The sequence below is a fragment of the Jaculus jaculus genome, chromosome 11, assembly GCF_020740685.1.
Source record: "Jaculus jaculus isolate mJacJac1 chromosome 11, mJacJac1.mat.Y.cur, whole genome shotgun sequence".
NCBI classification, from domain to species: domain Eukaryota; kingdom Metazoa; phylum Chordata; class Mammalia; order Rodentia; family Dipodidae; genus Jaculus; species Jaculus jaculus.
Genome location: NC_059112.1, coordinates 26,031,353 through 26,043,692, shown reverse-complemented (window position 1 = coordinate 26,043,692; position 12,340 = coordinate 26,031,353). Strand labels below are relative to the sequence as shown.

At 44.8% G+C, this 12,340-nt stretch overlaps 1 protein-coding gene across 4 annotated transcripts in view; it reads left to right on the top strand.

Moving 5' to 3' along the window:
- Window positions 1-12,340, top strand: part of Fam114a1 (family with sequence similarity 114 member A1) — an 87,230-nt gene that overhangs the window by 27,669 nt on the left and 47,221 nt on the right. For 2 of the 4 annotated variants that reach the window (XM_045130302.1, XM_045130301.1), the window contains exons 4-5: window positions 10,219-10,332; window positions 10,848-10,954. In XM_045130302.1, the coding sequence (XP_044986237.1) occupies window positions 10,219-10,332; window positions 10,848-10,954 (221 nt within the window). Of the gene's footprint in view, window positions 1-9,897; window positions 9,903-10,218; window positions 10,333-10,847; window positions 10,955-12,340 lie in introns of those variants that run through there. The other 2 variants (XM_045130303.1, XM_045130304.1) reach the window with 2 other exon arrangements.

The following is a 12,340-nucleotide window of genomic DNA, read 5'->3' as shown; positions in this document are numbered from 1 at the left end:
CAGTTTTATGACCTGAGGTTGGGGGCTCTGTGTGGAATATATTTGACCATACATTGACTTTCTCAAAATGACCATTCCCCCTTTCTCATTTTCATCCAAGTTGCAGTTTTTTTTTCCAAAGTAGGGTCTCACTCTAGCCCAGGCTGACCTGGGATTCACTATGTAGTCTCAGGGTGGCCTTGAACTCACGACAATCCTCCTACCTCTGCCTCCTGAGTACTGGGATTAAAGGCATGCGCCACCATGCCCGGCTGCAGTTGTTTTTTTAAAAAATAGTTTATTTATTTATGAGAAAGAAAGAAAGAGAGAATGGGCACACCAGGGCTTCTAGCCATTACATACGAAATCCAGACACATGTGCTCCCTTGTACATCTGGCTTATGTGGGTCCTGGGTAATAGAATCCAGGTCCTTAAGCTTCGCAGGTCAATGAGCTGTACAGGTCAGTGCCATAACCGCTAAACCCTTTCCCCAGTCCCCCAAATTGCAGCTTTTTACTTCTGCACATTTTAATGAAACCCTCCTCCAGTCCTATCCAAAATAATGACAGTGTTTATTACAAAGAACGGCAAACTTGTCAAAATGGTGCTGCAACGAGAACACTTCACTATGTAAGTCACCACTGTGGCCCACGGGATGGTTTTTGTTGGTGACATTACTGATGCACAAAAGCTCAAGGGTCATCAATGCGGAAGATGAGAGGCTCCCTGCTCGGAGTTCTCCACCATTAGCGATCTGCGCATTAGGCGCAGGAGTGAGTTAATGAACTTCAGCTGGATTTCTAGACAGACGTGACATGCTCGGTGGCACTTACTGTGCATCTGACCCTCAGGGGACACGAGTGAGCCTCTGACCAGAGTGGGTCTCGGCCATCACTGTGGAGAGAGGAAACTTCCAGAGGGAGGTTAACTGGCTCGTCTTTTGGATTTATTGTAGTTTGCTTCAGCTGAGGGTAGCAGACTCCACTGTGTGTTTCTTTAACCAGCTGCTCTCCCCAGCGTTTTTATTTTTATATTTATTTGTTTATCTTTGAGGCTAGCCCAAGAGACTGGTCTTTTTTTTTTTTATGTGAGAGATAGAGAGAGTGAGAGAATTGGTGCACTGGGCTTCTAGCCACTGCAATTGAACTCTAGACACATGGGCCACCTTGTGCACATCTGTGACCTTGCACCCTTGTGTCACTGTGGGTCTGGCTTACATGGGACCTGGAGAATCGAACATGGGTCCTTAGGCTTCACAGACAAGAGCCTTAACCGTTAAGCCAGCTCTCCAGCCCTCCCCAGCTTTGTATAATATCTTGACTTTGTTGATGGGCATATTTGTATGTGTGTATGCACAGGTGCACATGCACGTGTGTAGAGGCCAGATGACAGGTGTTATTCCTCAGATACACCATCCACTTCTTTCTGACAAGACGTCTGTCATTGGCCTGGAACTCACTAGACTGACTGACCAGGAAACCCCGGGAATCTGTCTTGCCTGTCTCTGCCTCCCCATTGCTAGGATTATAGGTACACACCACCATGCCTGTCTTTGGGTTCTAGGGATCAAACTCAGGTCTTCATACTTGCAAGGCCATTATTTTTTAGTGGAGCTATTTTTTTTTTTTTAATTCACCCACAGGGGAGTATGAAGTGCATATTTCAGAAGAGCATTTGGTACTCTCCAGCAGTTTGTTTTTGATTTTTTTTGTTTATTTTTATTTATTTATTTGCAAGCAACAGACAGACAGAGAGAGAAAGAGGCAGAGAGAGAGAGAGAAAGAGAGAGAGAATGGGTGCACCAGGGCCTCCAGCCACTGCAAACAAACTCCATATGTGTGCTCCTCCTTGTACATCTGGCTTATGTGGGTTCTGGGGAACCAAGCCTCAAACCAGGGTCCTTAGGCTTCACAGGCAAGCACTTAACTGCTAAGCCACCTCTCCAGCCCATTTTTTAAAAATTTTCCTTTTATTTATTTATTTGAGAAAAACAGAGGCAGATAGGAAGAGAATGGGTACACCAGGTCCTCTAGCCACTGCAACCGCATTTGCCACTTACTACATCTGGCTTTACAAGAGTACCAGGGAATTGAACCTGAGTCCTTAGGCTTTGCAGGCAAGTGCCTTAACTACTGAACCATTCCTCCAGTCCTGCAGCAGTTTTTAAGTGTTTCCTAGCCTGGTGCTCCTCTGCTGGATCTATTCAAAGTTCATTAATATATATGTACAAAGATGTTCCGTATAGATGCAACCCAGTGAGTGTGCCAGGCTCTACTGCAATCACTGAGCTAAGTGATGAGCAAGTGAGACAAAGACTCCTGCCCCAGGGGATCCTGCTTGCTACTGGAAAGAGAGCACTAAGAAATAATGTCCATAGTGAATAGGAAGATCACGTAGAGTCCAGTAAGCATGATAAAATATTTAAAGTACGGAAGGATACGAGAGGTCATGAGTGCAGGTTAAAGTTTTAAAAATGGTACTGAGGGGCTGGAGAGATGGCTTAGTGATTAAGCCATTTGCCTGTGAAGCCTAAGGACTTATGTTCAACTCTCCAGATCCCACGTAAGCCAGATGCACAAAGGTGAGGCAAGCGCAAGGTCACACATGCCCACTAGGTAGCCCAAGTGTCTGGACTTCAATTTCAGTGGCTGAGGCCTTGATGTACCAATTCTCTTTCTCTGTCTTTCTCTATCTTTGTATGTCTCTCTCTCGTGTGCGCACACTCTCTCTAAAATTAAAAAAAGGGTACTAATGGCCTGGAGGGATGGCTTAGTGGTTAAGATTTTGCCTGGAAGCCAAAGGACCCAGGTTCAATTTCCCAGGACCCACATTAGCCAGATGCGCAAGGTGGTACATGTGTCTGGAGTTTGTTTGCAGTAGCTAAAGGCCCTGGCAGTCTGTCCCTCTCAAATAAGTAAAAAAAAAAAAGGTACTGAGGGTTGATCTTAGTGAGGTGATGTTTGACAAAGACCTGTGGAAGTTGAGGGAGTCAGCATATGCACATGAGAAAACACAGAGCAACCAAAATACGCGTCCATAAAGAGCTGTTAGCATGCGATCGCCATCCATCTACTCATTTGGCAATGTGCTATGCAACCGGGAGGAAAGAATGAGGCTTCCAGTGCGGGTGTGCAAGGAAGAGAGACTGAGGCCCCGACTATGTGCTGAACTTTCACTGTGAAGTGCTTTCAAGGCAATCCTGGAAAGAGAGTGACGGGCTAGGAGGCAGGCCTGGCCCAGGGAGAAGTAGACCTGGGCTTGCTGCATAGATATCAGCGTGCCCCATATAGAACTTGAGATTTGGGGTGACTCTTCAGAGATGTTCCCTCTTTAGTGTACAGAGTGGGGCCTTTGTTTACCAGCTGCCCACTGGCCAGTCATTATCATTGCAGCCTGGCTTAGGTCAATTCAAAGTACTGTGTTGAGAGCTATCAACACAGCTGGTAGACAGCATTGCTGGCACCAGGGAGAATGAGTAACATGTAGTCACTGCTGTCTGCTCGGGCACCCAGCACCACCAGCTCCGGGATACTTCCACACTGGTACGGGCTTTTCTTTCTCAGAGATGGATGACAAGAATGAGACTTATTAATTTTAGAAGGAAGGGTGTCAAAGGAGGAGACAGGACATAGGAAGTCTTTGAAAAACTCAACGCACTCCTTTGGGAGTATAGCAAAGGTGTGAAAATCAACCTATACCCCTCATTTAAATGTACTTTACATATAAATAGCAGTAAGAATTGAACTGGTTTGATCCAGTTGACCCAATACTATGCTTTGAATACATTTAAGTAAAAAAAAAAAAAAAAAAATCTCAATTTGTAATTGTCTTTCTTGGCTTTTGGAGCCACCATTTTTGGGGGGGGGGGTCAGGTCTTAATTATTCATATATAAAATATATAAAATCCATTGACCCTGTTATCTGTTACACCACTGGACACTGTGCACAGGAAGGAAGCCCAGTCCACCTTCTGCTGTTTGTTTCTATAGGCTTTGGGTTTGCAAAGATTATGAATGTCTTTATTTTTGAACCAAGCACATGGAAATGTGCTCAAATAAGTCATCATCAAGGAAGGATAAATCAAAACTTCCATGAGATACCTCCTCACATTCGTTAGGATCCCCACCATCCAGTAAAACACACAGAAAATAAGTGCTGGTGAGGGCGTGAGGAACTGGAACCCACGTGTGTGTGTCACCAGTGAGTGTGTGAACAGCTGCTGTGGGAAACAGTGGGGCGAGGGGTTCCCCCAAATAAAGAATAGAATTACTATATAAGGCAGCGATCTCATTTCTGGGTATGTGTTTAAGAAAAATGCAAGTAAGATCTAAAAGGGGTATTTGTGTGGCACGTCCACACCATCATCATTCAGTTACTGAGATGTGAAGTAACCCGTATATCCAGCACCAGGAGAATGGATAAACAGAACAGGATAGATGCCTGCGTTGAAATAGTATTCAACCTTAAAGATGTAAAGAAGGCCAGCACTCAGGATGTTGAGGTGGGAGGATCACCAAGAGTTCAAGGCCCACCTGAGCTGCAGAGTGACATCTGTCTAAAAAAAAAAAAAAAAAAAAAAAAACCAATAACCAAGTGTCTGTATTTCCACTTTCATTTCTCATAAAACCATTTAATACTGGTAAAAAACAAAGTTTTCTAAAAGAAAGGAGTGGGAGAGGAAGGATTGCACAGATGGCTCAGTTGGTAAAATGCTTACCATGCAAGCACAAGGAATTGAGTTTGGTGAAAGCCAGGCGTAATAGCTCATGCCTGTAACCCCAGCGCTGGGGAGGCAAGGATGGGGAGGGTGGGGGTCCCTAGGGCATACTAGCCAAGTAGTCTAGCAGAAGCAGTGAGCTCCAGGTTCAATGAGAGACCCTGTCTCCAAATAAATAAATTAATTTAATTAAATAAGGTGGAGAGAGATAGATGAAGATACTTATATCTACCTCTGGTCTACACACACACACACATGTATGCACACATACACACATGCGTGCGCACACACACACACACACACATGGAAACCTTGAGTGACATCATACTAGTGAAACAAGCTAGTCCCGAAAAGCAAGGACCATATAATTCCACTTACATGAGGCGTTTAGAGTACTCAAACCCAGAGACATGATAAACGTGAAATGCTGTTGTCTGGGGTGGGCGGAGGGACTGGGGAGGGAGCTTCAGTTGGCAAGATAAGAGGAGCTCCGGAGATGCATAGGGTGCGGGGTGCGCAATATTATGAATGTGCGAAGTCCATGGAACAGTATATTTAGGGATGGTTAACATGGTAACTTTCATGTTATGTATATTTCTCTGCCTCCCCCCAAAATTAGGGAAAAATTCAGTCAGATATATTGGAAATGATATCATGAGATTTTGTTTGTTTCTTTTTAAAACATCCATGCTTTGTTTTTTAATTTATTTAACTTATAATTTATTTTTATGTATTTATTTGCGAGAGAGAGAGAAAGGCGGATAGAGAGAATGGGCGTGCCAGGGCTTCCAGCCTCTGCAAACAAATTCCAGACGCGGGCGCCCCCTTGTGCATCTGGCTCAGGTGGGAACTGGGAAATTGAACCTGGGTTCTTAGGCTTCGCAGGCAAGCGCCTTAACCTCTAAGCCATCTCTCCAGCCAGCTATCCATGTTTTAAGAGAGAGGAAAAGGAAAATACATTCACCTGAAAGCAGTCTGGAAGAGGAGAGGGGCCTGATGAGCAGTGGGTGCTGCTCTTGGGTGCGGTGGTATAGGAGAGAGCAGAGGAAGCGGCCACTGCCACATCTCCCCGCTTGATGGATTTTGGATGTTGGTAGAACCCACCAGAAGAGGCCTTGGTGGAAACCTGTGTCATCTCGCCTCCTGAGGTGTCTGATGACTCAGCCTGTGCTGCCCTGGGTAAACCGCTGGGTAAACTGTGCCTGGCAGGGCACGAGCAAGGTTATGCTATGAGGATGACCTTCCCCTTGCTCTGTGGTCAGAGTGTTGTAAGCTAAGTTCAAGTTAAAATGTTTTCTCTTTGTCTGTTTGTTTTTAGAGGTAGGGTCTTGTTCTCGTGCAACTGACCTGGAAATCAGTATGTAGTCTCAGGGTCGCCTCAACTCACAGTGATCAGCCTACCTTTGCCTCCCAAGTACTGGAATTACAGGTGTGTACCATCACGTGCAGCCAAATTAATTTTTTTCAAAAATTTATTTATGAAAGAGAGAGAGACAGAATGAAAATGGACACGCCAGGGCCTCCAGCCACTACAAAGGAACTCAAGACACATGCACTACCTTGTGCCTCTGGCTTATGTGGGTACTGGGGAGTTGAACTTGGGTCCTTAGGCTTCATAGACAAACTGCTTAATTGCTAAGCCATTTCCCTATCCCTAAAATGTTTTTAAAAGGACAAACTGCTGACCAAGGGTCCAAAGAGTTATAGAAATAGGACAACTTGGGATGCAGAGGTAGGAGGATTGCCATGAGTTCAAGGCCACCCTGAGACTACACAGTGAAATCCAGGTCAGCCTGAGCTAGAGTGAGACCCTACCTTGAAAAACCAAAAAATAAAAATAAAAAAGGGCTGGAGGGATGGCTTAGCGGTTAAGGCATTTGCCTGCAAAGCCAAAGGACCCAGTTTGACTCTCCAGGACCCACATAAGCCAGATGCACAGGGGGCGCATATATCTGGAGTTGGTTTGCAATGGCTGGAGGCCCTGGCACACCCATTCTCTCCCTCTCTCTCTGTCTGAAATAAATAAAAAATATATATTTAAGAAAAAAAAAGAAATAAGACAAACTTGGCACTTAAGTGAGAGATGTCTTAGTGGTTAAGGCACTTGCCTGCAAAGCCTAAGGATCCATGTTTGACTCTCTAGGTCCCACGAAAGCCAGACCCAAAAGGTGTTGCAAGGGTGCAGGGTTGCATGTGTGCAAATGGTGGCTTCCACGTCTGGAGTTTAATTTCAGTGGCTGGAGGCCCTGGCGCACCAATTCTCTCTCTCTCCCTCCCTCTCTTAAAAAATAAATTAAAAAAAAAGTTTAAACTGTCTTAGTATGTAATGGGTTCTAGCATCAGAAGGTCTGGGTTCAAATCCTGCCTCTTGCTTATCAACTCTAGAACCTTTGGGATGTGATTTCACCTTGACGTCTCAGTATTTTTGGTTGTGGAATGAGCATAAGGATATGCTCCCTCACCTCACCAGGTTGTTGAGAAAATCAGGTAATTTACTACTCTGGTAGTTTTAGGACTTCCTAAGGGCTTAACAAATATTGTCCATAGCAGACATTCTCCTGTGTTCCCAGAAAACACTGGGAAGTAGATACTAGAATCCTGTTTTCAGAGAGGCAGCAGAGATGCAGCAAGGTCAGTTTGTCAATGTCACAGAACTTAACAAATGTCACAACCAGAATCCTTTCACTGATGCGGAAGTTTAGGGTAATTTCCACAAGAATATGAGAACAGCATCGTGATCAAAGTAAATGAGCCAGGGCTGGACGGTTGGCTTAGCGGTTAAGGTGTTCGCCTGCAAAGCCAAAGGACCTGGTTTGACCCCCCAGAACCCACATTAGCCAGATGCTCAAGGGGGCACACGTGTCTGGAGTCCGTTTGCAGTTTGCATTCTCTTTTTCTCTCTCCTTCTTTCTGTGTCAAATAAATAAAAATTTAAAAAATAAAAAAAAAATTTTTTTTTAAAAAGTGAATTAGCCAGTCAGTAAATTTGTTTTAAAATGATGTATCACCACAACTTTCTTAGGGCATTCTTTTGTTGCTGTTTCTGTTTTGCTTTGTTTTTTTTTGGGGGGGGGATTATGTTTTCCTTTGTTTATTTGTTTTTGGTTTGTTTTTCAATACTCACCTCTTATAAGAAACTTAGTAGAAAATATTCCATCATTAGAATCATGGACATTGGGGGCGGCTTTCATTGTTTTGGGGTTGCTTGAGGTCCATGATGGTGTGAACAAATCCACCTATGAGCAATATCTAGTGACATAACATGTATATGTCGTTTTCCTCTCCTTGGTAGAACTCAACTGCAACTCTGGAAATGAAATCACTCCTAGACAACAACTCTGCTCTAATTTCCTCCTTGTGGACACTAGATGTCCCACTAAGTACAGTTTTGGAAGTTACTCAGCAAGGCAGGGTGTGGTCCGAGCTACACCTTACAAATGATTGCAACTTTCCACAAATATTAAAGCTTCACTTTGTATTCCGAGCAGAGTGCAGCAAATATTTACTTTTATTCACACACACACACATACACAAAAATTAGAATGGTTAACCAGAAAATAGAGTTGGGATAACAGCCTATTTTGTCTGTTTAAACAGACACATCTGCCTTCTATGCATAAAAATGGCATTTCCTTCCAGAAACAAAGGGATTTTTCTAGGGGCGTCTCATGTACTCCTGTCTGTGATCTTTTGTGTTCTGAGACACTGAAAAGCTTCTCTTGCATGCAAAGGATCCGACATAGCCATGACATGCATGAGGCACCGAGGATGAGAAAGGAGATCAGGAGCTTGAGGCTTGTTATGCCCGACATGGGCTCGGGAAAGGCCATGCTTCTGCCTCTTGTGCGTGGCTTAAGCACAGGCGCAGAGGTTTGGCTTCTAGCCTCTGCAAGCTCACTTACTCCTTCATTTGGGCTCTTAGAAACCTATGTCATGAGAACTGCGGGTTGAGATTTGCATGCAGTCTCCTTTGGAAGAATATATGGGTTTTAAACGCTGGCTTAAGGGGCTGGAGAGATGGCTCCATGGTTAAAGGCGCTTGCTATGCAAGCATGAAGACGTGAGTTTGGACCCCCAGAACCCATGGGAAAGAAGCGGGGGCTGGGCTATACATCTGAAATTTCAATCCTGTGGGGAGAGAGGCAGAAGGATCCCTAGGGCGTGTTGGCTAGCCAGTCTAGCTTATCAGTGAGTTGTAGGTTTAGGGAGAGATCTTGTCACAGAAAGCAAGGAGGAGATCAGTTGAAGAGAACTGCAAACATTGATATCTACCCTCCACACACATGACATATATGAACACACAAACACAGAGAGACACGCGTGCATGACTGTGTTAAGGAATACGGAGCCAATTGTGCACTAAATTTCAATAAATTTATTGAAATGTTTGGAATTCAGAGGAGAGTAGAGAGAACTACTTCCTGTCTTAGATTTAGGGTTAGCCATTTCCTTTTTCAAGTAACTCAGTTTTGAACTGTGTCTAATTATCTGCATGAGTATAAATACACATTTCTACATGTAATTAAAGCAGTAAATAACGTTTCTTAAGATCCGGAGGCTTGTAGGTAATGTATGATGACAAATAATTTTCATGGAATATAATTAGCATATATCACTGCTTTATGTTAAAGTTGTTCCGATAAATAAGTTTATGGTTGATAACAATAATGATCTTTAGGTTTGCGGCACATCCATGTTATCCTCTTAGTCAGGAGGTGGATAGCTATTCACTTTAACAATTCTTCGTAATTCTGGATGGTCTTGTTTAAATCTCGAATTCTGCTGTGACTTAAAGATTTCCCCCATATATTATGACTATTATGATTATAAACAATACCCCATCGTAATGCCCTCCCTCCCCCCCATTTTCCTCTTTGAAGCTCCATTTTTGTTTATTTATTTGGTTTTTCAAGGTAGGGTCTTACTCTAGCCCAGGCTGAACTGGAATTCACTATGTAGTCTCAGGGTGGCCTTGAACTCACAGCGATCCTCCTACCTCTGCCTCCCGAGTGCTGGGACTAAAGGCATGTGCCGCCACGCCCAACATCACGTGTGTGTGTGTGTGTGTGTGTGTGTGTGTGTGTGTGTGTGTTTGAAAGTGACAGACAGACAGAGAAAGAGAGAGAGAATGGGCGCGCCAGGGCTTCCAGCCACTGCAAACGAACTCCAGACACATGCGCCCCCTTGTGCATCTGGCTACCGTGGGTCCTGGGGAACCGAGCCTCGAACCAGAGTCCTTAGGTTTCACAGGCAAGTGCTTAACCACTAAGCCATCTCTCCAGCCCTCTCTTGTCTGAAGTCCCTGGAGAAATCTTTCCTCTCGCCTTATGTAGGGGTAGCGATGGTGATGAGCACTGTGGTGGACGTAGTGAGCCAAGGGAACCAAGTTTCAATAGGGACTGAGTGGGGCGTAGAATTAACAATCGTTCCTTTAGCAGTGTTAGTAAACATCCATGTGAGGTTCTACGGCAGAGCATGGGTTTCTGATGCACCCGTGAACCATGTTTTTATTTCCCTGTAGGTCACGGATTGACAGCTGTCAAGGAAAAAGCAGGAGCCACCCTGCGGATTCACAGCGTCAGTCCTGGCTCTCCTGAAGGGGCCCAACCCAGTTCTGAAAATGAAGACACTGAAAGTGAGTGACATGGCCTGGGATGGAGCTCAGTCGCGAGAGAGCCTGGCCAGCTTGCACGAGGCCCTCGGTTCCATCCCCGGCACCACACAAACAGGGCGTGGTGGTGCACAGCAGTTGGGAGGTAGAGACTGGAGGTTCAGGGGTTCAAGGTCATCCTCAGCTATATATTGAGTTCCAGGCCAGCCTGAGCTCTGTGACTGTTTGTTTCAAAAAAGAAAAGTTGTAAAGAAAGTGACCTGTTGACTTTGAGAGTTTGTGGGGTTTTTGTTGTTTTGTTTTGGGTTTTGGTTTTTCGAGATTGGGTCTCACTCTAGCCCAGGCTGACCTGGAATTCACTATGTAATCTCTCAGGGTGGCCTCGAACTCACGGTGATCCTCCTACCTCTGCCTCCCGTGTGCCACCACGCCCGGCTTTGTGGGGGTTTTATTACACTGTGTTCACAATATTATAGCGAGAAGGTTCCCAAGTTCAGATCAGCAAAATGCACTCTAACAGAGCTTTGTTCTCTCTTTAGTAACAGATGTGGCTACAGATCAGGGCCCTGAAGGAGGGCCCCCCACCTCGCCTCCATCAGGGTCGCGGGGCATGCTGTCAACCCTCACCAATGTGGTTCAGAACACAGTGAGTCCCCAGCGGCTTCCCCTGTTTTCTCTCGTGGCTCGCTCTCTTCTTTTGATGTGTCCATTTGCCAGTGACCTAGATACATCAGAGGAAAGACGGCCTTCCTCATGACTTTGGAGTATGGGTTTGTTATGCTTCCTGCTACAGAGAAGGTGTAACCTTGGATTCTAAATAATAAGGACAAGATGAAATGTCGTCTCTTTTTAAAAGACAGGCGCTCTTCAGATGGTGCGTTTTGCAATCTGATTTAGTACTGTCCTTTCCAGCTGCTCTAAGGACAGCCTCGTGGTGGGGGGAGGGACCTCTGTGGAAGAGCTGGGCTAGCTGTTTTTCCTGGATGTTCTGTCTGCCTTAGCCCTCAAATTGAATAATAAAACCATTCAAATAAGAAGGGACTAGTAACAAGTCAGGAGCACTAGCCCAGATATATTTTGGGTTTTTTTTTAAGATTTTATTTATACTTATTTATTTATTTATTTATTTATTTATTAAAGAGAGAGAGAGTGAGAATGGGCATGCCAGGGACTCTAACCACCACAGACAAAAACTCCAGACGCGTGTGCCACCATGTGTATCTGGCTTACGTGGGACCTGGAGAATCGAACCTGGGTCCTTGTGCCTTTTCAGGCCAGTGTTTTAACTGCGAAGCCATCTCTCCAGCCCTATATTTCTTTTTTTAAAAGACAATTTTTGGGGGCTGGAGAGATGGCTTAGTGGTAAAGGCGCTTGCCTGCAAGCCTGAGGACCCATGTTCGACTCCCTAGATCCCACCCAAATTTTCCTTATTTATTTGCTTCTCTGTGTGTAAGCAGGTGTGTGCACGTGCACCACGTATCCACCACTTTGCATCTAGCTTTACATGGGTGCTCGGGACACAAACCCAGACCAACAAGCTTTGCAAGAAAATGCCTTATGAGCCATCTCAATCGGACGTCAGTCCCATCCAGATAAATTTCTGAAGTGTTTCCAGATAAAATAATCAACAATCTTCCCCTATTCCTACCTCTTAATTCTTTCTCTCTTTCTTGCACAACCCTAAATTTACCCCTCCATCCCTGCCTCCCTCTTTTCATTTATTCATTTTTTTTTACTGCGTGTGTTTGTATATGTGTGGACATTGTGTGTATATGTATGCACATATGCGCATGTAGAGGCCAGGAATCAACAGCTACATTTTCCATGTAAGCTTTTTAAAAAATTTTTAATTTATTTATTTGAGAGAGAGAGAGAATGGGCGCACCAGGGCCTCCAGCCACTGCAAACGACCTCCAGATGCATGCACCACATTGTGCATCTGGCTTACCTGGATCCTGGGTAATCGAACCTGGGTCCTTTGGCTTTACCAACAAGTACCTTAACCACTAAGCAATCCCTCCAGCCCCCATG